Source organism: Solanum tuberosum, unplaced genomic scaffold (genome assembly GCF_000226075.1).
Source record: "Solanum tuberosum cultivar DM 1-3 516 R44 unplaced genomic scaffold, SolTub_3.0 scf00072, whole genome shotgun sequence".
In the NCBI taxonomy this organism is placed as follows: domain Eukaryota; kingdom Viridiplantae; phylum Streptophyta; class Magnoliopsida; order Solanales; family Solanaceae; genus Solanum; species Solanum tuberosum.
The window spans coordinates 1568708-1594879 of NW_006238999.1; the positions used below are offsets into that span (position 1 = coordinate 1568708).

Sequence of the window (26172 nt, forward strand, 5' to 3'; positions counted from 1 at the left end):
ACGAGGTGTGGGGGTGGAGACGGATGGTGTGGAGGGTTTGGATGTTAGTTATGGTTTTTTTTTTCCTTACTTTCATCAAGGAAGTCACTTTCCTCGTATCATGAACTTGCTTTCCTAGAGAAATATTTTTTAAAACAAATTTGACTAACCAATCATGGAAAAATTGAAAAATATTTCCTCCATATCGAACACACTCCTACAATTGTACAATATTAAGGTTTGCAATGCAAATTGAAATGATATCAACAATATGCTTTTCTTTTATTTCCACTGTGATGTACAGAAAATTTGCACTGGCATCTGATTACAAACTTGGGAAGAATGCATATCAGCCAGGAAAAAGATACTAATAACATATGATAAATAACTCTCTCTCTCTCTCTCTCTCTCTGTTCAAATAGAAAGGTAAGCTAATTACAGTCAATCAATCAATCAAACCAAAGTCGGAAAAAAATCGAATACATTATATAACATACATACTGATACATCTTGGAAGCAGTCTCCATCATCATGTCTTTTTTGACAGGAGTGGCTCGAGTTGAGGATTGGTGTCCTTGGAAAGAAGAGATTCGTGGACACCAGATTCGAGTTCAGGTTGAAAAAAATCGTCTTTCCTTTGATTGAGTAGCCTCTGGAACAAGCTTGGTTTGTTTTCTGCCAGAGAGTCGTGTGCCTTTGGAAATTCAGTTAACCGCTGAACATGCTGAAGACAAACTTGCACTGCATCATGAACTCGGACAAAGTACCACTCCTTGCCAATCAGATCAATCACACCAGCTTTAGCTAGGGTCAGTAGCACTTCGCGGTTGGGATTGGAAATGGCTAGCTGCAATACAACACATGGTATCGTTAGGCTGGAAAGTAAGTTCTAGGATATAGAATTTGGGATGCATATTTGTACAGTCTTAGCAAAAGAGAGACATTCTCAACCTGAATGTCTCGCGATTTATATTCCTGATGGAGCTCTTTCAGAGCTTGAACAGCACTGGAGTCTATATACGTAACAGCTGGAATAGACACATGAAGTGTGTTTAGTATAATGAAACAAATGGCAGATAAGAGTATGCTCAACCCCTAAAGCATTATACTTTCCTTTCAGTTTCATATCAAATACCAGAAAATATTAGAAGAACTGTATGAGACAGAAGAAGCTTTAGCACTAGTAAAACATAGCAAAGGAAATAGGATTGGTAAATTCATCATATCATTTAGTCATTCAGGTTGTGCCAACTCATGGAGACTTACGGGCCATCTCAAGGATCACAAAATGAATTCTTGAAACTTCTGGTCCCCGACCTTTAGATTCCTCTTTTTCAATTTCATAATCCCGTAACCTGTGCAAGAAATAAAAGAGATTCACAGTGACATGTAGGATATAATTTGCTGAAAGCAATAGAACCTTAACAGTTTAGTCCATGCTTCAGAAATACTATATTCAAGGGAAAACTTGTTGTCCTTGTGGAAAAATAAAGAAAACGAAAAGACAGTGTTCTCACCTGTCCTTTATGTAACTTGTGTTGGCAAAGTATATAGGTGCATCAATTCGAACAATCACAATACCGTTATATGTATATGCTTCGGGGTATTGTTGAGTATTTCTGTAAATAGTAGTTCCAGGAAGACGCCCCAAGACAGCTGAAAGCAAGTCATGTCATAAGAAATTACATTAATTATAAGGCATTGACCTAAAGGAAAAAAATAACAGAACTTAGCACTGCCGTTTAAACATCAAGTACTTAATTATCTTGAAACTTTGCAGTAAACAACTAGGGGAAGAGAAATGCTTGTAAGGACTGAAGTGTCACCAAGAAAATGAAAAATTTGAAAGAGGGGTGAGAGAAGCATCCAGATAAAACATTATATTGACCTGAATATTTAGAGGACACGGAGAGGCACCAAAGAATAGCAATGGCAACATGAAGAAGTCAATGATTCAATTACAGGATAGTGTTATGAAAAGCTTAAGAATCGTGCTGGCAATGATTAACTAAGTCAGTGATTCAATTACAAGGTAGGGACGATTGCAGGAACTTACCAATATGTGGATTTGCTGATTCATGGATAACAAAAGCAAGTGACACGCCAACCTGTGAACAAATGAGACCAAAAAAGTTGGCAAGCTGAGTTTATTCTTAAGATCATAAATATATTTTTCCAATATAGAAGTTATCAGCCAGTATATTGGAACTATTAACATCTTCATTACATATCATCAGGTTCTTTTTCTGGTTATAGAATTGGAGCAACAGGTCTTTGTTTTGACTCCCATTATGTGAAATTTCAAAATAAAGAAGGCATTGGACTTCAAGAAAATACTGCATAACATTCAATTATCAATGAATTTAACTTCAAGCATTTCCTGCTAAGTGATTGTACTTTGAACACCATAAAATCAAGTAACTAGCAAGCAGGCCAAGTTCGTAGCAACAAACAGTTGGTTGAACAAGAAAAGATAGTTCTCAGTTTATAGTGTATGAAAAAACTTTAATTTTCAATATATTTACATCTGATTATAGATAGATACTAACCCCAACAAGGACACCAATCTCTATGCCTAGAAGCAAGGTTGTCATGCAAGTAATAGTCCATAACAGAAAATCTTTCTTGTCAACACGCCACAAAAATTTAGCCTCGTCATAATCCACCTGAAATGAGGAAAAATAGAAATAAGAATATAATTTTACAATCTGAACATGATATTTGCTTTAGTTAAAGTTCATTTATCTGTGCTTATAGTGAAATGCATAATATGGTCTTACTTGATCCTAAAACAGTCAGCACCTAAACAAGAATTTCATCCATGATGCTTCAAGGTTGTGAATATCTTACAGGAATGTGGTGTGCTTAGTGAAAGTAATTAGAAATAAACAAAGAAGTGGATAGGAATCATATAAAACAAATAGGAAACTGATAACTAAGAGCTGTTCAGGAAATTATAAATGCAAATCCTCAAATGAAATGATCCTTGACAGCGAAAGAGTATTACTTTCTCTTCAGCTTCCATGTATTACTGTATGACTCGATATTATCTGATCATACAGCAAAAATTCCCAGGGAAAATATCAATAGAGTGTCAGGACAATCAAACGATGAACTGGAAAATGCTCCTATAACACTTACTAATTAGCCTTAAGTGAAAAAAAGGGTAAGGATGCAGGATGTTTTTCCCTTGCTGGTCAGTATTTGACACCAATCTTTCAAAACATATAATGCAAAAATCCAAGCAAGCCAACTAGATACATCAGAGAACTATGACATGATAAACCCAAATGAAGCATGATTGAGTAGTTGCTGATGTATTTAGTTAACTGCTCATGTTGTTAACTTCAACTAAAAGCTATATCTGGCATATAGAGAAGTCCATTCAAAAGAATGGCAACTTTGAAAATATAAAATGGAACACATCGTTTTGGGGTAGAAGATGGCCATACCAGTCCAATTACAGCAGCTATCACAATCGCAGCCAAAGCACACTGCCACAGCAATACAAATAAATAAAAATAGTGAGAAGTGGAAAGTTTAAAATATCATAACTAAGACAGGAAACTGTCAAATGTTGAACACAAAACTGCAAGCATGCAATAATGGAAAGATCTACAGTGTCCAACATCTTTTTGTTTAATCTTAGCTTAGAAATATGAAAAATGTATTTATTTTCATATTTTATTGCCTTCGACCTTCCTAGATCATTGATACAGAAATGCACTTAAATATGAGTGGTATAAACAGATAAAGATGATTACATCTCTCTTTTTTCTGGACATGCTGAACTCCACCCTCACCCACCTACCCCACAAAAAAAAAAAGTAAGAGAACAGGAGCTCAATAGTGGTCGTTTCCCCATTTTGCTCCATATGGACTCAAACCCCCAATAGGTTATCCTCCCTTATCATAATGATAATTATATCCCATAGCATACGTTACAAATTGGAACCAAGATAGAGGCCAAGAGACTGAAAACATTGCTCCAAATGATGTGACAGTTGAAAGCAATCTAGTTACCGACAGTCAGGTGAAAACTTTACACCTTCAAACAAATTCCTTTACCTGAGGTATGTATTCAAATACAGGAGTCAAGAATAATAGTGCACAACCCATTATAATTCCCATCACAAGCCCTGATAAGCCCGTTTTCGCTCCACTTTCATGATTTACAGCTGACCTAGAAAAAGACCCTAACATGGCATTAGAAAAGAGGAGCTTTGTCAGAAACCAGCTGGGAGAAATTTTGAAAAGATACAAATATGAAATTGATCAAGCCACATATAATATTCCAAACTCACCTGTTGTAGGGTAAATTGAAAAGAATGACCCACAAATGTTGGCCACCCCAAGACCAAATAACTGTTACAATAACAGAACCATAACAAGTTTAGTACAAAGTGTTCTGATTTCGCATGAGACTTCTTGTGGTTGTTATACAGTGACAATAGAAGGAGGAGAACGAAATGAGTAACCAGATAATGTTTCTTACAATTTGAGTGAAATTGGTCAAGAACTAGAGTTTGATCAGAAGCTTTTAAAAAACATTCAGCTAACAATGGAATTAAGGGAGAAAAGGAAAAGGTAAGATGTGCTAAATATGAACATTTAAAATGTAAACTATCCAAATTACAAATATTTGGTGAAAACATATCACTTAACTCATACACATTAAACAATAGATCTTGCTCAATCTCACAACAGACTAGATAAATCATACTTGTCCATAGAAAATAAGTGAATAGCAGTTCTTGAGAAGATAATCGAAAGACACACACCTCCTGATTTGAATCCAACTCATATCCATTCTTTGCTGCCAGTGCCTTAGCAATCCCCACTGATTCCTATAATGTTGGTAACTAGTATCACCTATCACAAACAGATTGTCTAGAAAAGGACGGACAGTGAATGCTTAAATTCTTACATACCAGGATAGCCACACCAGTAATAAGAACTGTAGTAGGGATCAAAGACTTTACATGACCGAATTGCTTTGGTACAGAAAATTTTGGCAGCCCCTGAGGTATATCTCCCACCTAAACCATCGGATAAACATCTTTATTATAGGGATAACAGTTCTGTCAAATCACATCATGCAGAGTAGGACTTGCTGACCCTGTAGGTCAGATGTTAAAATTAATCTATGCAACTATCCTTTTCAGTCCCATGTGAGGAAAAAAGTGGCAAATGTAACTGAAGTTGTTATTTCTGTGTTCTCAGACTTGGTCACATGTAATGTTTTTTTAGGCTAATCTTAAACTCAATTCCTGCAGTTCAGGTTGAGCTTAATTCATATCGTTCTCACCAACGAAATTGAAGGTGGATGATAGATTTTCACAAAAGCTGTACCCAGAACAACAGCTGTGAGGGGACCAGCTGCACGCAGAAACTGCAAGTACTTCCTTGTTTTTCCCTGAGAAGAAAACATTTAAAGCAAATGAAACCTTCATATTACCGACAAAAAAGTTTATAATACACATGAAAATGTTGCAAGCTTCTACCAGGTGCTTCATGGTCAGAAGAATAGCTAGCATCAGTGAGCCCATAATAAAAGGAGGCCATGAGAACTACAAAAGAAAATAGAATTAGTCGTTGAAGCAACGAAAAATATCTTGTAGCGATTAAATAAAGAATTAACTGAATGACTTAAAACAATGCATAATAGTTCTCTTGCCTTTTTTCAAATCTACTCTGGAAAAGGAAATAAGGAAATTTTGTTGACTTACAACTGCCTGTTTTGAAGCAGTTTCCAAGTCTCCAACAAAATGATTCAAAATCCTCTTCGACGACATTCAGCACTTACCACTGCCTAACTTATATTACCTTCATGTACTAGTTCTTTCAATGAATGTCCTTTGTCTATACATGATTGAGAGATATAGCTCTCCAAACCAATATTGTAGAATATTACCCATTTATACAAACCTTTGACTAAAAACAAAAATCCACCCCAACATTAAGGTTTTGCAGGACATGAATCATCATAAAAGCAAGTAGACAGTTATATTTGACATTGCAGAGAAAATTTTAGTTTCATGCATGTTCTGGTCGTCAGTGAATAGTGTGCCGACCACCCAAAAGAAAGAAATCAAGTATCTAGTCTGCATACTTCAACCTAAATTACTCACATTTAAGTTTCTCTTAGCATGCATAAAGATGGAGTAACCTGCAAATGTTTAATTCTGAGAAGTACCTTATCTGCTCCAGAAATTATACTTTCGACTAGAGGTATAATTTTGCTGCTCCGTTCTATTTCATAGCCCAAGAAATACTTTGCTTGGGACAAGGCAATGACAAAAGCGGAGGCGGTTGTAAAACCAGATATCACAGAGTGGCTGATGAAACGTATGATCCATCCAAGCCTACAGAGGAATGAAACTGGGAATGAGACTTTGAACAAATTCAGTCAGAAACATAACCAATATGCAGAATTTTCAACCAGCTCATAAGAGAACCATGGGTACAGAACTCATTAGAGCCCAACGTACATCAAAAGGCACATTATTAGCAATCAATATCAACTCTTTAAATGCTAAGCAACAAGTTTCCAAGTCTTACAGGGACGGCGATATTTGCATCATATTCCTCTAAGGAAGTAAGGTCTAGCCCAGTGTTTAAGCATGGTCTATGTTACAATCCCCTTTGCTATGAATGGTTTCAATCAGTAGAGCCGGGGAATGGTGAACAAATTCTCCTAGAAGCTATAACTTTTGTGTGTGTATAAGAGATGATAGACATGGATTCTCACTTTGACCACAAGAGAGTATGACAATCTAGATATTTCAAAGTTATGATAAGAAAGAAGCAAAGCTAAAAGAAGAAATACCGTAACAGCGCCATTATGCATTCCAAGATGCCAACCATAAGTGCTAATAGTATAGCGAGCTCTGTGTATAACTTGTCTGATGGTTCAACTATGCTGCTCAAGACATTTGAGACTAGAAGGGACGTCAATGCAACTGGACCAATTGCAAGCTGACGAGATGACCCAAATATGGTGTAGACAAATATAGGGATGAAACCAGAATCTGTTTAGCAAAGGTCAAATTAAGAAAAGCTACAATTGTGAAGATTACTAAGTAAGCAGAAGATAGGTTTCGTAGTTATAAAGAATCAAATGAACATAGCTAGGAAACAAAGGTTCATAAACAACTAGACATTCGAAAAACTCTGGAATGGTCATGGCGATTTTAATCCACATAGATTTTTTCTTCAGCTATGGATGCTAAATTAAGGAGGAAAGAAAACAGTGCTTCAAAGAGGAGAAAAAAATGCCTTCTTATTTCAAAACAAGGAAAATAACCTCAGCACTTAATGCAGAGCTCAATATATGAATCGAGATTTATTTCCATTTCGACATAGTATTCAAAGGTGCCTTCATCAACATATCGAGAAGAGTATCTGCTTCACTTTGTTGAAATGAAGAAAGAATGCTAAATAAGTAAATTATGCTCCAATGGTGTACTTACAAAGTCCATATATGGGTTGAAGCCCTGCCAGCTTTGCATAGGACATCGACTGTAAACATAACATAAACAGTTAAAATGAAAATGTATATAATTCATTCTCATTGAAAGACCAAAAGTGCCTCAATAAAAAGCACACTTGACAAGCAGTCTAGCATAAGATGATAGCTCATATAATGCTAAAGACTAACAGTGCGGACTAAGGACATTTTATCCAATCATCATTTTGCTATTAGCAATTAGTCTAAAAGATTCTAGTATCCACATGCTCATTCTCAATCAAAAACAAATAAAGAGGACAAGTGAACCCAGCAGGGCCTTCAGTCTATAGTTCTATCACATCATCAATTATACTGTTTACAAATCATATAAGTTAAAAGAGGAACCAGAGCTCCATTATCTTAAATTGTGACTTTGGTCTATAAAATTGTTGAGAAAAAGAAAACAATTAAGAGAAGTGGAAACAGAAAGGTATGAACTGACTAACGATTAAATTACACAAATGAAATGCACAGATATCCAACCTATCATCAACAGTAAGCTTATAACTAGAGGCAGATCTAGAATTTATACGCAATGGTGCCATTGCTTAATATGTATATTTAGGAAAAGAGATCCTTCAATACTCTTAACACGCATACATGTGCGCTCTGGAACCGACACAGTACATGCACCACAGTTTATAAGCTTGATTCAATGTGTATAGCAAGAAAACCAAAAAAAATAAAAATAGTACTCCCTCTGTAATCACTAAGTAAAACAATTTTCATTTGACTACAACTTTTTAAATGTTTTTAAATAAATTGAATTATTAACTGTTGCAACTTATAATACTCTTTACCAAGTTTGCAAATCTGTAAACTTTATTTCAAAAAGCTGGAAGAACTTTGACCTTGTCCCATAGAATGGGATTGAGAGAGTGATTAACTCAGCACTATCAACCTATGAATTCTATTACTACCTCTGTCTCATTTTATTTGGCGCAATTGAAATTTCGAGATTCAAAGTTCTAAACTTTGACCGTGAATTCGAACAAATATGACTCATACGGTCACAGAGATGACTAATTCAATTCATAATTTAACAAACAATGAAAAAAAAATTGTACCTGAGGAACAAGCATGATACCGACTGTGATACCAGCCATGAGATCAGATTGCAAGTACTCACGCACTTTATACGTTCGCATCCAACGATAACAAGGAAAAAATAGCTCAATCCATTCTTTCCACGTCATCCCCTTCATCCTCGCCTTCCATTTCGATACAACAGATGCCGAAGCAGACGCCGTCGCCGACGACGACGATGCCGTAGCAGACGGATGCTCCAGCTGGATGATTTTCACGGCGCGGCTACTGCCGGTCGACACGGAAGTTGGAGAAGGAGAAGAAGATGAAGCGAAATCTACAGAATTAGTTGTTATAGCCGTAAGGTTTTGGGAGCTCGGAGAAGCGTAGGTTCTGTCCATGGCGGAGCACGGCGGCGAACGGCGGCGTAAGGTGGCGCCCACAGGGAAGTGTCAGAGAAGAAGAAAAATGGTGATTGGCGGAAAAACTATAAACTGCATTTGCCATATGATTGACTGATGAGACTTTTAAAAACAATTTTACAAATCTGATTTAGGAATCTTGTTAATATTTTATTCCTTTTTTTATATTTTTTTATTTATTTCATATTCGATGTTCTGTATCCGTATTAAAATTATACTAAAAATTCTCACTTTCGAAAAAAGTACTTTTACCAAAGACGACTTCATGTTCGAGACTCAAACTCACGAGTTCTAAATCAGAACTTCTGACTAAAGATTGAGGATAATACCTCCATCGCAACTCTTGATGGTATTTAAAAGTTATATTTTGGGATGAAGTTTTTTTTTTATTCAGTGATGAATCAATCTTATGGCTCGAATATGAAACGTATGATTATGAATGGAGTTATATTTATGAGGTAAAAGTTATACGCAAACAACAATAATAATAACATACTCAATGAAAATCCATCAGTGGAATCTAAGAAAGATAGAATATACGCAAATTTTATCACTACCTATTGAAGTGATTGTTTTACCTTCGGCTCAGAATATACACAAAATATTTATATCAAATTATATTAATTTATCATGATTAAATTATAAATTGATATTAAAATATTTATTTATACTAGTTATAAGAGTGTATTTAAAGACACTCATCATGTGGTTATAACTTATAAGTTTGGTATGGAGATTAATTTGTATTTTTTTACTCTGAATTTTATAGGAGAAATAGTTTTGTAGGTCATTTATATATTTTTTATAATTCTATAGTTTTTTTTTATGATTTTTTTTTAATTTTTTGTTAGAAAAGAAAAAAATATTATTTATTTTTTTATTTGATAGATTTTACGGATCTTACAGAAGAGGTGAAGTGACAAATTCAAAAGACAGGCTATGAATATCACAACCGTCATTCTCAATGTACTTTTTAAAATTTAAATTATTGAAAAGGAAATATAATGAATATAGATTGTGAATAAGTGTGGTAAATATTTTGACCCCCTCGTAAAATTTTACTCAATATATTATTATTAAATTTAAACTACATCTTGAGTTTATTTAATTAAAAGTGATTATGTATGATTAAATGATAGAAAAAAAGTGAAAATATTCAAGCTTGTGATATATTTATGATGTAAATATTAAATATGGATAAATTAGTGTGTCGGAATAGTACCACTAAAAATTATAATAGAGTTGATATGTATTCCTTTGATTTATCGTTAACAAGTTTTTTTTTTGGGAAGAAAAAGAAGTTGATATTTTTAACTTTATGAATTATAGATTTTAGAATGTAACTTCAAATACGAATAACTAACTTCTAAATTCAATATATGTACATGTTTAATAAAATATTATTTGAGCAAAAGTTATTTGGACTAGCCAAAATTGTATCACTCTATATTTGTCAGACACGAAATAAAGATTTGAAGTTTATAAGTTTACGCGGTAATCTCAAACTAATTTACGATATTATTAATTGAATTCACAAATAAATATTTATAACCATTAAGTGAAAGAAATTATTGAATTCCTATTAAATGCATAGGTAAAACTTTGGATCTGCCCCTAATTAACATTGGATATGAAATTATCTTTCATAAGAAACGTTTTACTATAAAGTAAAATTTCCTGATATAAATTTGAATTAATCAAACTTTAAAGTAAGTGGATATTGAACATCCGGTAAAAAAAAAAAAAAAAAAAAGCAATCTTATCTGAATAATTATTACTACTATTTACTACATACTAATAGATCAAGAGTGTATAAAGACACATAGTTGGGCAGGTTCATTCCCACTTGTATTATACACAAAAAGCAACAAAATTCATTTTCCTCATGGGGAGAGAGGGGGGAGGGGGGGTGGAGACGTGCAAGAAATCACTTGCACGTTTAGCTTAATTATTATTTAATTAGATAGCTACAACAACATTAATAATATAATATATTCTGTGTAATTTCAGGTGTAAAACCTGGAGAAGATAATGTATATATTGATATTATTCCTACTTTAAATGATAGGTAGGTTGTTGTAGATAGATCCTTATCACCGAGCCATCTTAGTATAAGGAGGGTTAATTTAATTGACATTCATTCATTGAAAAATTACACTGTTTAAGTAGATTAAAATTTAGTTTTATATACAAATATTGTATGTTAACTCCTTTCATTTTTTACATTTTGAAACTCCTAGTAATTTTTTTTGGCTATGTCACTATCTTTGATTCAAGGAAAAACAATTCAAAGCAATTTGAAAATTAAAAAAAAAAAATAACATGATAAAGCATTACGAAAAAGGAACAATAATTACAACAATACAATATAGTGTAATTGAAGTAAAAGAAACAGTAATAAAAAAAAGGGAAAAAGAAGAAACTACAAGAGTACTTCTACGGCTACTAATATAGAAAGATAAACGAGACAATAATACTCAATTATCTACTAACTTTCTATCTAAGGTCATATTTTCAATAAACTATATAATCAGATATCTAGATTTCAAAATCATTTTTATTTATAACTTATAACAAAGGAATTGGAAAAGTTGTAAATCAATATATTGATTTTTATTCAATACATTGAGTTTGACTTAAAGCTAATTTAAAATGATATCTATATTTTGCTAGATTAGATAAAATATATAAACATGGTATGCCTTTAATTTCTTTCTGCTGCCTCTTCCATTTTGGGCTTCTCCATTCCAATTAGAGCCAATATTATTAGAAAAGATTGGAAAGTTTGCTTGGCTTAAATGTAATTTAATACATCAAAGAGAATTTTCTACAAAATAGGAATTAAAAAAAATGTTCTTGCAAGTGATGTAAGTAATACTTTTGGCCACTACTTAAAAAAATAATTTTAGAAACATTCAAAAAGACTTTTTAAGAACAACAGACAACTAGTGATGTTCCTTTATTTTTGGCAAGTAAAATTATCCAAAAAAAAATGTTTATCTAGATTTATTTTATTTTGTCCTTCAAAGTTTCTCATGAGACAAACTGAATTTGTTTCTAAATATGAAGTTTTACAAAAATTAAAAGAAGTCATTTATTAGTATCTGAAAAATACACTAATTCAAATTCGTGTTGCCCAATAGCCAATTTAAGAGGATAGTTCTCCCCTAAGAATTTCTCCAGTTCCAAGGCTATAATCTGAAATCTTTAATTAAGGAGGGAGATTTCATCTTTTTCACCATATTCGTTATGATTTCGATTTGTTCTTTTTATCGTAATATTTATGTAGTAATGTGAATTATACCTCTTAATACACGACAACGCAACAAAAAAACATTTGCATATGGTGTAAACATCAATTCAATGACACATGATATATGTCTTCATATTAATATTTTATTCAGGGAAAAAGGACAAATATACCCCCAAATTATCGTAAATAGTATGCAGATACCCTCCGTCATACTATTGGGACATTGATGCCCTTGCCGTCTAAAAACTAGAGCATATATGCCCTTCACTCTAACGGAAGACTAAATAGGGACACATGGCACAATCTTATCTGTCGATCCGATATTTAATCGGTAAATAAGATTATGACACATGTATGTCCATTAGTATAAAGGGTATATATGCTCTAGTTTTTGAACAGCAGAGGAACCAATGTCCCAAAAGTATGACAAAAGATATCTACATACCATTTACGATAGTTCGAAGATATATTTGTCCTTTTTCCCTTTTATTTAAGATCTTTAACAGTCGATTATTCATTCTCCCACCCAATAGTTTTCAAAAGCTCGACAAGGAATACCAACAAAAAAGTTAAAGGTAAATGGAAACCACAAAGGGAATTGAGCACTGTTCTTGTGGAGCACAATTGATGCAAAAGAGGGACCAGAACTATAGTGGCATCATGCCCCATTTTAACTAAAAAAGTGAATTTACTGGGAATAGTTATTAGTGGGCCTATCTTGGAATTTTCCTCCATTGTACTACAACTCTTTATCGGTATTCAAAATTTATTGATTCGATTAATTCAAGTATCAGGAGCTAGCAAACTGAGGAATCATGGCAGATATATTATATGAATAAGCAGGATAAATTAACAAAAATATAATTCATAATCCCTGTTCTACCAGATAATAGTAGCTTTTCTTTTAAGAGCAATCACCAGATTGACCGATTTCGAATAGCATTACAAAGTTCACTTGTGGTATATAATATTAAGTACAGTGTTAAGAGAAGATGTTACCAATATCCGTTTGATTATAGGTATGCCTGTGCATGTTCAGGTTTGTGGCTGTATTCATAGTCGAGATGAACAAAGGCACGTTCAATCTCTGGCAATAATTCGAGCTTCTCCTGCAATGACTCGCCGATATCATGTGCCTCTTGTAAGGGCATGTCTGCAGGTAGGACGATATCAACTTCAACAAAGTAGTGAGAACCAAATGTGTAGGCTCTCACTGTATCTATATGCTTTATGGCTTTGTGATGGTTCCAGCAGAGGTAAGTCAGCTTCTGTAGATATTCTGGTGCAGCTGCCTTACCGATAAGAGAGTTCACATTCTCTAACACGGTCATTGACCATGTTCGAATGGTATACAGCGCGAGCTGCAGCAGATGGAAAATTGGTTAAAGCCACTAACATCGATTGAAGTGAGAGCATGAGCATTTTGGACAATATTTGCTTGAAGTTGAAAAAAGAGTATTTGTGAGTGAAAACAATTAATTCACTTGTAACTCCCCAAACCAGTTGTTCAATATTTCACCGTTATTTCGAATACTTAAGTTCAGGATTTGCAAATATTGATGGCCAAAACATAATTTGCAAATATTGAAATGTTGTTGTATATGGCCAAATGGAAGGGCATCAAGGAGATATAACTTACAATCATAGCTCCAACAGGGTCTATCCAGCCACTGAAGTAGTTAGCAAGCAATGCCGCGACTAGTCCAATGATGTTTGTGACAACATCGAAGAAATGATCCTGGGCATATGCTTTCACAATCTCATTGGTGAAAGACCGGCAATACAACACCAAAACTAGTTTCACCAAAGTCACAAAAACCATAATCCCAATAACCCATCTCTCTTGCTCCTTGGTAAGGCTGAAATCAGACTCCTACAAATCCATGTAATTTTCAACCAGACAATACAACATAAATATAACATAAACTTGGTAATATTATGAGCCACGACTTACATCGGATATTAGTGTACGCATAGACTCCAGAATTATCTGCAGTCCCAAAGTCGCCATGACAGAAGCAAATACAAGGATTCCCTGTATCATTTTTCAAAGTTGAATTGGACCAGCTCCCAAAGAAGAATAGAAAACAATCATACAATATCTCTATTCATGCATGTACGTTGCTATCACCAGATATGTAGGAATAATATAAGTATAACTGAAAGTTAATACAGAGTTCAACTTGAACCCATCGGGAAACAAGAAATGCATTTTGAAGATAGCCATACACCTGAACTTTGCTCTAGCTCCATGAAATATCAAACAATATGCAAAACCACTCAACTGAGTAGGATCAGCCAGCATGCAGGGTAAAACTTGTTTGCAGACTATATCTTTTTCAACACAACAATCAGCAAAAGAGTGGAAGTTACATAGAGTCTGGATCTAAATCAAAAACTTCCTTCTTTTGTTTTTCTCTTGCTAGCAATAAATGATGGGAGAAGAAATCATATCCTTAGAATCATGTAATGTGAAAATGACAATATTCTAGAAATGGTTCTCTAGAAACAAAAGAAAATACTCCTTCTGCCAAAGTTGGGCAATTTTATGGATGTCTAATGGCCAATAAACACCTCAAATATCAAAATAAGCTGATCATATTTACAGAGGGATCATCCCACGATCCTAAGGAATTATGAACTGATTAAAACAAGGTGGTCAAATTTATCTGAACAGATAACGCAGAGACTAAATAGACTAGTATCTCCAAAATGGCAATTTACTAAGCACTATAGTAAAACTTCACAGAGGTACTTAAGTTAATTCACAGATATTAGGAAAAATTATCTTCAAACGACCAAGCTAGAGAGCAATAATCCTCCTTCTGATGTGCTTCATAATCTTCCTAACTAAAATGCAACTGTTATGATAGTACTACACCAAATTCATGTCCCAGACTGGTTACACTCGCTGAAAATTAAAAGAGCAAGTCCTTAATGTCAATTCTGATAATCCAAATGAGCCACAGGATAAATCAACTGCAACAAAAAATATGTAAGAACCCAAATGTAGCTCAAGTCTAGGATCCCTCCTTAGTTCTATTCAGATATTGGACCAGTAGAACATCAGGAGATGATGGGCTTTTTATAGGTAACATCAGGAGATGATAATATTGAAACTATAGATGTCTATATGTATATACACCAAAGTACTACTAACCAAATGGATTTGAGGATCACAACTTAGCGCCAACACTATGGCTATCAATACTAACCTGATGTGGAAGAAAATGGTGCATATGGGTAGCTAGAAGCATCAGTTTCCACCACAGACCATAAACAGGGAATAGACCGTATTCATCCCCCCCCCCACAGTCCAAACAAAGCACCTAAATATTGTCAAATTACTAATAGACACTTCATATCTTCCTTCAGAACCACCCCCTCTCATTCTTCTTACTGTCAGCCACAGTCTGTTTTTTTCATCTCAGTAAATTCACTATGACAAATCAGCTTCAATCTCTCTGCGGCCTTCCCTTCTGGTCTCGTCTTTATCATCTCTCCTCCCTCCCTCCCTTGCCTAGTAGCCTTTCCCCAGCTTCACCTATATTCTCTCACCATTCTTTCTGTCTCAGCAACGTACTGATTTGGTTCTCCACTCAAGGTACACTAAGAAGACAACAATTGGAGAAAGTGATGCTGAAGATTTGAATATCTGTAGGTTATATTGTAGTCATGTAAGCTGTCTGCTACAGGTCATTATCAAAATTTTGCACATTTTTTCTCCAACTTCTACATTTTGTTGTTGGTTAATATCAGATAGATTGTTATTGTAATTCATTTAATTTGTCTTAGATGAATTAACTTTGCATTTCTCGTGGTTCTTTACTTTAGGTGGAGATTTTCCTTTTGTTTCTGGACTACATGATGTCATGATTAGAGATTGATCTCAAGAAGAAGGCTAAGTTTCCTTTGCATCAACAACCAAAATGCATATTAAGGTTTACCATGAGCATCAACTAAAAATAGAAGAGAAAGTGTTTAAGGTCCCTCTAGAATCAAATGCCACAAGAATGCACAGTACAATTACCTTGTTAGAGTTAGACAACTTTTATTGCCTGAACAAGCAAGGCAATAGTTATTATATGCAGTCATGCACATTAGCCAACAGCAACTGACAAGTGCAGAATGCAAATTGCCCCAATTAAAGGCTTAGGAAAGACTTGGAGAATAAAAGCAGTGGCACTAACCAAAGGCTGCATGCGTTTCTTTCCGATAGGATATTGATACGGGTTTGGTGTCTGCATGGAGAAAGCTGTAAACCATAAAATGAAACCAGAGAGAAGATCAAGCAGTGAATCCAATGTGGATGCTATGATGGCCAATGAACCACTCTTGACAGATGCATATACTTTAGCGGCAAAGAGAACCATGTTCGCAATATTTGATATCCTAATGGCAGTTGTTTCACTTCTGGCCAATTTTTCCCTCTCTTCCTGTAAACAAATTAATTGACCTTGTCAGTCTATGCTTCGAGTCATTCATTTTTTTTTAATTATTAAAAGATCAGGCCTTCAAGTTATATATAATAAGAGAAGAATGACTGCATACAGAGAAGGAACAAATGATTGGTTTTATACATATAGAAGATGGTCTTATACATATAGAAAAAGCAGATAAAAATGATCAAAACCTTTGACATCCCAGGTACAAAACCACGATCAGCCAAGGCATCCATTTCATTGAAGCCCACGAGCATTTCCACTTGTTGCTGGTAGTAAACGGCAATGTTGTCTTCTTGACCTGTAAGCACCAAAGATAAAAACACAAAGTGTGATAAGCCGTCCCTTCTACATGCATCTCTATAAAGCACTATAGCCTCCTCTCAGAACTAACCCAAAGAGTTGATGATACCACTCATATCAATTAATCAAGGTTGATAACAAATTTTAAAAGTACCAATATAAATCCGAAAGTTACAGTTTCGTGGCCATATTTAACAGTTCAACTGAAAATGTGAAAGTAGCCTCTCAAACAATCTATTGACTAGCTCATGTCACAAGCAAGCAAACACACACACACACACACCCAACTACACATGTTCTATTACACTGACCTAAGCACTGCAGAGACATTGAGGAAACTAACGGATCCCTTGAACTCATGACCTTAATAGACTTACGCACCGAGTGCACTCAACTAAAGTTCCCTTCTTTTTTTCACTAGCTGAAGTGATGAACACATTAAATTTGAGCTCAAAAGCATATGTTCTTATTACAGTAACCATCCAAAAAGAATCATCCCTCTAAATACATAATATGCCAATTTTCTCTAAACCATTGAATTGGGCATCAAGCATGTTCAATAGTCTACAGAACAATCAAAAAAAGCACAAAATATTGTTTCACATCTTCTGCAAATTTTAAACCATCCATACAAGAATCTTATTGTTCTTCAAAAGATTGGACCCACGTGGCAACAAATTGATGTATAAAAAAAGACTTCCCCAAAAATTTCACAACAGAATATCAATCAACTATTCCTCCACCCCTAATTAGTTGAAATCAGCTCTATAAATCCTCCATATTCATTCCACTCTACCTGAACAAGTCTCCATCGATTTCACTACTCTTTATATCAACCTAATACAACTAATCAATAGAAAAACAACACCTCAAAATCTACTCCGAGTCGTAAAAAGTGAACCACAACAACCTATATGGATGATTTACAGAGCTGGAGAAATTTAACAATCATGGAGGCCACAAGGAGGCTTATCTTTGTTCTCAGATGATAACTGCAGTTCGTCCTAAGCACAAGAGAATATCAATCAATCAACTATTCCTCCATCCCTAATTAGTTCAAATCAGCTCTATAAATCCTCTAAATACATTCCGCTCTACGTAAACAACTCTCGTTTGATTCACTAATCTTACAAATCAACCTAATACAACTAAACAACAGAAAAACAACACTCAAAAATCTACTCGTAGTCGTAAAAAGTGAATCACAACTACGTCAAAAGAACCAGTGAGCTCATAGAGGCCACGAGAAGGCTTCTCTTTGTTCTCAGACGATAACTACAGTTCATCCTAAGCACATATCAAAATCAACTGTTCATCCATCCCTAATTAGTTAAATTCAGCTACCTAAACATGTTTCCGTTCGATTCACTACACTAACAATCAATCTAACACAATAACACAACTAATCAAACAAAAAACAACACTCAAAAAACTACTCAACAACGACGAAGAACAAGTGAAAAGTTAAACGAAATTTACTCAATACACCGAGACAATCATGTAATCCATGAGGATGAGGTTTCTCTTTATTCTCAGACGATAACCGTAGTTCATCGAAGTTCAACCTCCATGACCTGTCGACATTGTTCGCCTCCATCAACAACAGCTGCTCTTCGCCGCCGCATTCTCCGCCGTGATCGCCGTCGGGAGGCACTAATTCCAACATTTTTCTCGTGAAAATGAAAAAAGAAAAACACTGGCCAACTTGTAATGAATACTATATGTACGCAATGGCAGAGTAGAGTAAATTCGATGAAAATAGAAGGGTGTTTTGGGTATTTTAGGGATATAGTGGAGGTAGTTGTGGTCCTCGTAGTAAAGCTTGTGGCGTAACTTTTTTTGAACCGAAAAAGTGGAACTGATAATTTTTCTTTTACGGAGCGTGAGAACAACTCGCTATATTATTGGTTGGAATAATAATGACGTGTCAGTGAGACCTATTTAGGTTGCTGAGCTGGCTGATGAGGTAGGAGAGATCATGACACGTGGAAGGACAATATAGTGTTAAACTTTTTTTAATAATAATAATTAAAAAAAGTGCTTTTTTGAAAAGTTAATTTTGAAAAAGTGATCCCTTTGTATCAATTTATGTGGCATTTTTCGAAAGTCAAACAATTTAAATTTAATTGGAAATTTGCGTATGAAATCTTCAAATTTTTTTAGATGAAATTTATATATTTATAAACTACGTAAAAAGTGTTATAAGTCACAATAATTAATAATTCAAAATATATAAAAGAGCTATGAAAAAATTACGATAAAAAATAAACTTGTTTAAATTTCAAAATTCGAAAAGTGTCACATGAAATGGGATGGAGGGGTTATTTGATAACTTAATTTTAAGAATATAATTAGTTAATATTAAAGGAGTAATTTGTACTTATCAAGTTTTTAAAGAGTATATAGTGGAAAAGCTTACTTTTTTGTATGATTTTTGTGTTGAACGCATCTATGTTCTTGCCTAAAAGTTTGGTTAAAATCTCATGAAAATAGAAATAAAGTATGCGATCAGTTTCACCTTTGCTAAATTTTATATTGAATATGTTATTGTTGTAGTCTCCTAAAAGCATGATAAAAAACTTCAATTATCTAAAATAAATTAACTTCCTAAAAATTTGGAAACATATTATTTTTATCTTTAAAAATTCAAAATTTACTCACGGATTATTTTTATCCTTAAATAGTTTAATTATCATATTGTTATTACACATAAGATAATTACTTGTGTTGAGGGAGTTCGATGTTAAATATATAGACATAAAGTACATATTTGATTCTATATATACGATATAATTTTTTGATTCAGAAAATTCAGATAAATCCTGAACTCCATGTAGATCCGCCCGTGCGTTCAATCAGTATTATCTCGTAATTGAAAATTTTTAGGCAAAGACTAATCATTATAAAGCATCAATCAAATGGTACCTTGTTGATTTGACATAAAGAGCAAGACTTTTTTTCTTTTGGATAACAAAGACACCTAACGTAAATTCTGAGGGGATTGACATAGAACTATGTAGTGGGGTCTCTATTTTGTTTGAAGTGCATAAAAATATTCCGCATTAGTAGGGTTCGAAAAAGATCGATCCTCAAAAGATGTGTTGTAGATAGTCTAGTCTAATGTAAGTAAATTGAGGCACTAAACATTCAACGTTAACAAACAAGACACATAAAAGAATCGATCCTGGTGTATTGTTGATGACTTACTCTTATAAAAGCATTAGCGCCTGCTTCCACAATTCGAATATGTTATTTAAAAGTCACATGGAGATAGACTTTATTATTGCTCCAATACATTAATAATGTTTCCACGTCTCAAATCGATTACATAATATCACAAAAAAAAAATTATCATTGCTTCAACGCCCCATAAATCCTTTCGTGTCATTGGGGAGACCACCACCAGTCTAATAGCTATTGACAAAATTATTTTCAAATTAAGTGAACTATTCATACGTTATTAAGTGACGATGGCCCATTACTAGCAAGTCCAACATGATATAAGCCATAGCCCAAATATTATTTTCTTGGAAAATGGTATAAAATAACAAGTTATTAATTCAAATTAAATGTTATAACCACAGTTTCATTTAATTGTAATTTGTAGTAAACACTTGTCATTCGCCTCTCTCTCCAGAGAATCTCGCTCGCCACTCTCTCTGATCTCACTTGCCACTCTCCTCGCCTCTCTCACTTTATACAAACACAAACACAATACAAATATTGTATATACAAATACATATGTTTTCGTCCTATACATTTATAATTATACAAATATAAATATTCCCCTATCAGTTTTCTTTTGCCTTTCTCGCTTTATACAAACACAAATTATACAAATTACAATGTATGATTTGTGTTGTATAAAGCGAGAGAGAGACAGAGAGATTTGATATACAAATGTTTTATTTCGATTCAATTATATATAAATTCAAATTCTATGCAGATATACAAACACAATCATTGATGTATACATAGTAGTTACATATATACAATTATCTAACCGATATACATATACAATCGCTACACTTTTATACAAACGAATGTCTGCTTGCGATTTATACAAATCTGATGCTCCATAGTAAACATAAAATTTACCATGGAGCGTAATTATGCAAACTATAGTTATAGCATACAAATATGATTTTTATGTTTGCTAAACCTAAAATTTACTCTTTTATCTTTAGTTTGTAGTGAAAAATTGTGGCAAAAGTTCCACTAAAGCAGCTTGTTTTGATATCGTCATTTAGTTTATATAATCACTTTATATATACCGTGTCTGAAATCAGTCTTGATAAAATCAAAACGCAATATTTGAAGTTATATATGACTAAAGCTCCAATCATTTTTGTGTGATATCGGGGAGTTATATTCAAAGTTTATACACATATGATCAAAGTTCAAGCGAACATGACTAAGATTTAGTCGGTTTTGCCACACTTCAGACACATAAGACTTGAGGTATGAAATTTAGCCATTTTTGTCTGACTTCACCTTTTCTTTGCTCAAACTTCAACATATGCGGCTGAAGTTCAATCATTTTGCCTGACTTCAACCATTTCTATCCGGTGTTTAGGCAAAAATGACTTAACCTCGATCATATATGACTGAAGTCCAAATATTTTTGCCTGAGCTTCGGACACCGCATGTCCAAAGTGGATATATATGCAAAAAAATAAAAAGATAAAATTCAAATTTAGTACTCTTTTATGTACACAAAACAAGAGCATTTACTAGGCTGTGAAGGTAGCAAAACAAGTTATCTGATGATCTTACAAGGTTGAAAATAAAATAACTCAGTTTACACAAAAGATTTCCTTTGTGTTGATGTTCTATCAAAAAGACATAAGAAACATGATTTTTCATGTGTACAGAGCTATATTGCTCGGACTCTTCAATAAAATCGATGGGTGTGTGTCGGATCCAGCATGAGCGCAGCAACATTTTTGGAGAGTTCGAGTAACATAGGTACAAGGACCTTATATGTTGGCTTTCATTAATCGTAAGGTATTTGGATATAAGCAGCATCACACACAAATGGAATGTCAGCATACATCCCAGCAAGTGCACATCTTATGGACTCTAAAACTGTGAACAGATAGGCAAACGCGACAGCGGTCCAAAAATGCATGCCAACCTTGCCCCAATATACCGCGAGTGGCATCCAACGGCTTATAGTCCCGATAACCTGCAAGGCAATCTCGAGTAGCATCCCCATTACCACATGGAACCTAAAGAAATGAGGCCATTCCTTTCTCCTCACTACACCAAGATAAGCAACAAAGAAGTATGCCATTAAAAACCAGCCCGGTAATCTCCCAATAGCTCTGAGGAAAGGGTATGTCAGAAACTCAAAATCTTCCAAGAAGGGGTGGAGATGATATGCTGTCTCAGCATACATCCAAGTCTCGTGAAGTGGCATCAAGTAAGGGAGGCATGCTAAGGTTCTCCACCACCACCTTGGCTTTTTGGTCATCGGAGGGAATCTGTAACTATAGGGGACATCCTTCGATGCTCTAGGGGTCATGGACAATTGGCTTCGCCTTGGTAACTGGGGTATAGCATTAGAAAGACCGCCATATTCACCAGTTGAAAGAAGTGATGATGCAGAAGAAAGATCAAGGAAGCTGAATCCTGCAATGACAACACAACTATAATAGAAAAACTAGCTTCAAATCTTTAAACTAATAGAGCCAACAGAAAATAATTATACCATAAACTTGTAGGGATAAGATATATCAGGTATTTGGATTAATGATCTGTTGACCATTTTGTTCCCTCAATCATGGTTCTTATAACACTGAATCCTCTAAAAGAACTACTACGTATGCCTTCCTGTACCCCCTTAAACCTCTATTTTTTACATGGCGTATTTCTAAATGAGGCTTTAAACTACTACATGGCTTATTTCTAAACGAGGGAGCTTGAAGCATATGAGGCATTTCAAAGCCCTTTTTTATGATTAAAAGATTTTTGAATCTGATGATTAAGATGTTATATCTAAACCTGAAGACGGGATGATGAAGACTGTTTGTTTCTCATTATCTGAATGGATATAATATATCTTTAATTAAATTCTAATAAATATAAAATTCAAATAAACAATAATTATTGTTTAAATATTATATCAACAAAGTATTAGAAAAAAGCTTAACTTACTTGGTATTATAAAATTATTTGTTTTAAGAAGCACACTTTGAAAGCCAGCAACAGTGGTCAATTGTGATAGTTCTGACTTGTGAAGTGGCAGTAGGTGGTTGTTCTGGTTGATGGAAGGTGGCCGATGATGGCGGTCGTGTATTCCTGGCTGGTGAATAGGTATATGGTTGTGGCCAAAGGTGATTGTTATGCAGTTGTGACCGATAGTGGTTGTTGGCAGTGGAAGGCGATGGTGGTTGTTCACGATGACTGGTGGTAGAGGTGATTGGTAATGGATGTGGTTGGTGGTGATGGTGGTGGAGGTGGTAGGTAATAGTCACATGAAGGAAGTTGGTGTTGGTGTTGGTGATTGGTTATGGAAGTAGCTGATGGTAGAGCTGATTGACATGGAGGCAGTGCGATGGTAACTAACATTGAAGGTAGTTAGTGGTGGTTGTTGGCGGTTGTGGATATGTGGTAGAGGCCGGTGGTTGTCTGGTACTATTGGATAGAGTAGTGAGGAAAAGTCTTCACGGGAATCCTTAATTGAATGTCTTTAGAAGTCATCATGCAGTGGTAGTGAGTAAAGTAGTGAAAAAATGTCATTTTCACAGGAATCTTTAATTTAACAACATTTTAATGATTTTCAGACAATGTACAAGATAGGAATGAATAAGACCTACTAAGAGCAAATATGTTTTTATAAAGGAAAAAAATGCACTTACACGCGCAGAAATCTGAAAATTTCAAATTCAAACCTCCTTTAACTGAAAACAGAAGTAGCTAGGCAGAACTAACATAAGAATCAGATCTATGCTTCGGTTAAAATCGGCTATCTCAAGCTAAAGAACAGTAGCCTAATGACCTCATTAAGAAACCAAATATCAATCTAGTTTAGTTGCAGTCATGCATATGATGCAACAACAAACACCAAATCAATAATGTTTTAATTTCAACTCAGAAGTGCAAAATAAAAAATAATGACATGCAAAAGGATCACCATCAAGAACTCATACACACCTTTCGAGCAGGATGCTGGATACTGATGAGGTGCCGGTGAACGGCTAACACATGCGACTATAACCTTGGAAGGCGGCAGCGGGATGCATGACGATGCAGATCCATAGGACTTGGAGCTACATGCCTTGTAAGGCTTACAAATACCCCCAGACCGCAAGGAATATCCATTTAGGATCATATTCAAGCCCTTTGACAAGATCTACAAAGAAGAAAAGCACACAGAACTGTAAATGCACTGCAATGCGGGTTAATGACCAAGCAGACTGAGCCAAACGTTTCAATGAAATTTGAAGCACCCTTGTCTAAACAAAGAAAATGCATATAAACCTGATTGACTATCAAATCCCAAAGCTGAAAGTTTTACCATCAATAATTACACAAAATGGAGAGTCTAATAAAATAGGAAGTTGAAGTTTGTTATTATTTGGAAGAAGAAACTTCTTGTGTCCCTGTTGTATAAGAGACAGATGCTGTGCTTGCAAGTAAGCTTCAGCAAAGCATCAGATAAACCAAGTTCGGGTTGGGAAAAGGGCTATTTACCCCAGATATAGAATAATTATTACCCCCCGCCACAGGCCACTTTATGAACTAGTGACCAACACATACCCCTTTCTTAATGTTTTCACTAATAGAAGCCTCGAGGATTCAAAATATATAAACTACAGCTACTTGCAATTTTGAGTGAAGACACTGGTATTTTTCCAATTAATGTATCAATGCTACCCATTGTCCATAAAAAGAGAGTGGTTTTACATTCAATTTTGTCCCAATCATCGTAAAACTAAAGAAGGTGAAATTGTCCTACGCCTTTAAGCCAGAAGCAAGAAGTGCTACTCTCTCGCCCTTCACCAATGTTAAGGGAAGAATTATTTTTAGAAATGCAGGATTTAACAGTAATATCCTAAATTCACCTTTTTCAACTAGCAAGTGAGAAAATTCTGCGCATAGACTAATTACTGATCCATACCACTTGTACAGTCTAAAAGGGGACAAATTAGCTTTGAACTGTGATGGGAATAAACGTTATTGTTAATGTCGCTAAGTCAGTATTGTTTCTACATCATTTGTGGAAGAAATGAAAAATTACACAAGAAAAACTTCAACGAGAATACAAGGACTGAAACTTTTCTCAAAAAAGATTATAAGGACTGAAACAGTCAGTTTAATCATCAGGTGAAAGGTATTTACGTCAAATGTTGGAAAAAGGGAACTTCAAACAAATGCATAGTTCGGGGAATGGTGGATCCCTCAAGCGTGTGTTGTAGACAGTCTACCCTAATGCAAGCACTAGTAACTGCTTCCACACCTCGAACGTGTTATCTATACGTCACACGAAGATAACTTTATCATTACTCAACGCATTAGTGACTGTTTTCACAGCTCAAACCCATTACCTAAAGATTATAGTACATTGATAACTTCAGCACTATTCTAAGGCTCCTTTTCGGTGGACCATACTATAAGGATCCATGATTCCTCCATCGTCCAAAAGACGTGTCCAGCTTAATTTCTCCCCCTAGTCTCTAGTCATACAAATTCCCAATTTTGATAATGGAAACTGTTCTAATTGCCAATTTTTATTTTTATTTTGAATTTTTTCAAATGAAAAAAAAGTGACCTTATTCAAACTTGAAGAAACTTAAATGTAACTCCATAAATACTCAAATGAAAGATTCAACAACATTACTTTACTACAACTATCAGTTTTTTTATCTCCAGAGAAATATAAAAGCAAATAAGCTTACCTGAACAATACGAGAAATCCGACGCTGCCGGAGCACCGACCACCACCGGAAAAGGTCGCCGTATCAACGGCGACTGAGAGACGCAGCGAGCAGACGTGGAAGGAAGGAAGAAACAATTCTAGAAGGAGAAGATAGACTGTTTTTTCTTATCGATTGGGATTTTGGGACATTGGGCTCGACATTTGGGTTGGGCCTGTTATTGGGTCTTTACCTCAGAGAGGACATAAATCATCGAAAATTGAATTATCGAATCAATTCAAGTTGGAAAAATTACATAATTAGACATATTCTATTACTATGTATATTGTTATTACCTACGTATTTTACTACTAAT

The 26172-nt window shown here is 34.7% G+C and overlaps 3 protein-coding genes across 4 annotated transcripts; all 3 read right to left on the bottom strand.

Moving 5' to 3' along the window:
* Positions 1-237: 237 nt before the first annotated feature.
* LOC102600670 (probable sulfate transporter 4.2) lies at positions 238-9037 on the bottom strand. Its single transcript, XM_006345868.2, has 17 exons — positions 8557-9037; positions 7452-7500; positions 6809-7010; positions 6176-6344; positions 5484-5549; positions 5288-5395; positions 4911-5018; positions 4761-4826; positions 4284-4344; positions 4048-4175; positions 3432-3473; positions 2529-2645; positions 2036-2087; positions 1497-1635; positions 1246-1334; positions 931-1007; positions 238-826 (listed from the first exon to the last, which is right to left on the bottom strand). The coding sequence occupies exons 1-17, from the start codon at positions 8914-8916 to the stop codon at positions 509-511; spliced, it is 2151 nt and encodes a 716-aa protein (XP_006345930.1). The 5' UTR covers positions 8917-9037; the 3' UTR covers positions 238-508.
* Positions 9038-12996: 3959 nt separating this feature from the next.
* On the bottom strand, positions 12997-18759 carry LOC102601019 (metal tolerance protein 11). 2 transcript variants are annotated; one of them, XM_006345869.2, is made up of 6 exons: positions 18415-18759; positions 16824-16933; positions 16381-16626; positions 14145-14225; positions 13830-14063; positions 12997-13551 (listed from the first exon to the last, which is right to left on the bottom strand). In XM_006345869.2, the coding sequence occupies exons 1-6, from the start codon at positions 18599-18601 to the stop codon at positions 13204-13206; spliced, it is 1206 nt and encodes a 401-aa protein (XP_006345931.1). In that variant the 5' UTR covers positions 18602-18759; the 3' UTR covers positions 12997-13203. The 2 variants fall into 2 exon arrangements, with proteins under 2 accessions (XP_006345931.1, XP_006345932.1); XM_006345870.2 differs by lacking the exon at positions 18415-18759 and adding an exon at positions 17247-17364.
* Positions 18760-21647: 2888 nt separating this feature from the next.
* On the bottom strand, positions 21648-25973 carry LOC102601586 (protein TIC 20-I, chloroplastic-like). Its single transcript, XM_006345871.2, has 3 exons — positions 25839-25973; positions 24094-24292; positions 21648-22569 (listed from the first exon to the last, which is right to left on the bottom strand). The coding sequence occupies exons 2-3, from the start codon at positions 24269-24271 to the stop codon at positions 21932-21934; spliced, it is 816 nt and encodes a 271-aa protein (XP_006345933.1). The 5' UTR covers positions 24272-24292; positions 25839-25973; the 3' UTR covers positions 21648-21931.
* Positions 25974-26172: the final 199 nt, after the last annotated feature.

Coding starts and splice junctions, on each gene's coding strand:
- LOC102600670 (XM_006345868.2), bottom strand. CDS start 8,916: ATGGACAGAACCTACGCTTCTCCGAGCTCCCAAAACCTTACGGCTATA. Junction 5,396..5,483: donor TTCTGACCATGAAGCACCTG/GTAGAAGCTTGC, acceptor TTTTCTTCTCAG/GGAAAAACAAGGAAGTACTT. Junction 4,345..4,760: donor AGTTGGATTCAAATCAGGAG/GTGTGTGTCTTT, acceptor TTATTGTAACAG/TTATTTGGTCTTGGGGTGGC.
- LOC102601019 (XM_006345869.2), bottom strand. CDS start 18,601: ATGTTGGAATTAGTGCCTCCCGACGGCGATCACGGCGGAGAATGCGGC. Junction 16,627..16,823: donor TTGTACCTGGGATGTCAAAG/GTTTTGATCATT, acceptor ATTTGTTTACAG/GAAGAGAGGGAAAAATTGGC. Junction 14,064..14,144: donor TGCGTACACTAATATCCGAT/GTAAGTCGTGGC, acceptor ATGGATTTGTAG/GAGTCTGATTTCAGCCTTAC.
- LOC102601586 (XM_006345871.2), bottom strand. CDS start 24,271: ATGATCCTAAATGGATATTCCTTGCGGTCTGGGGGTATTTGTAAGCCT. Junction 22,570..24,093: donor TCCAGCATCCTGCTCGAAAG/GTGTGTATGAGT, acceptor TTGTCATTGCAG/GATTCAGCTTCCTTGATCTT.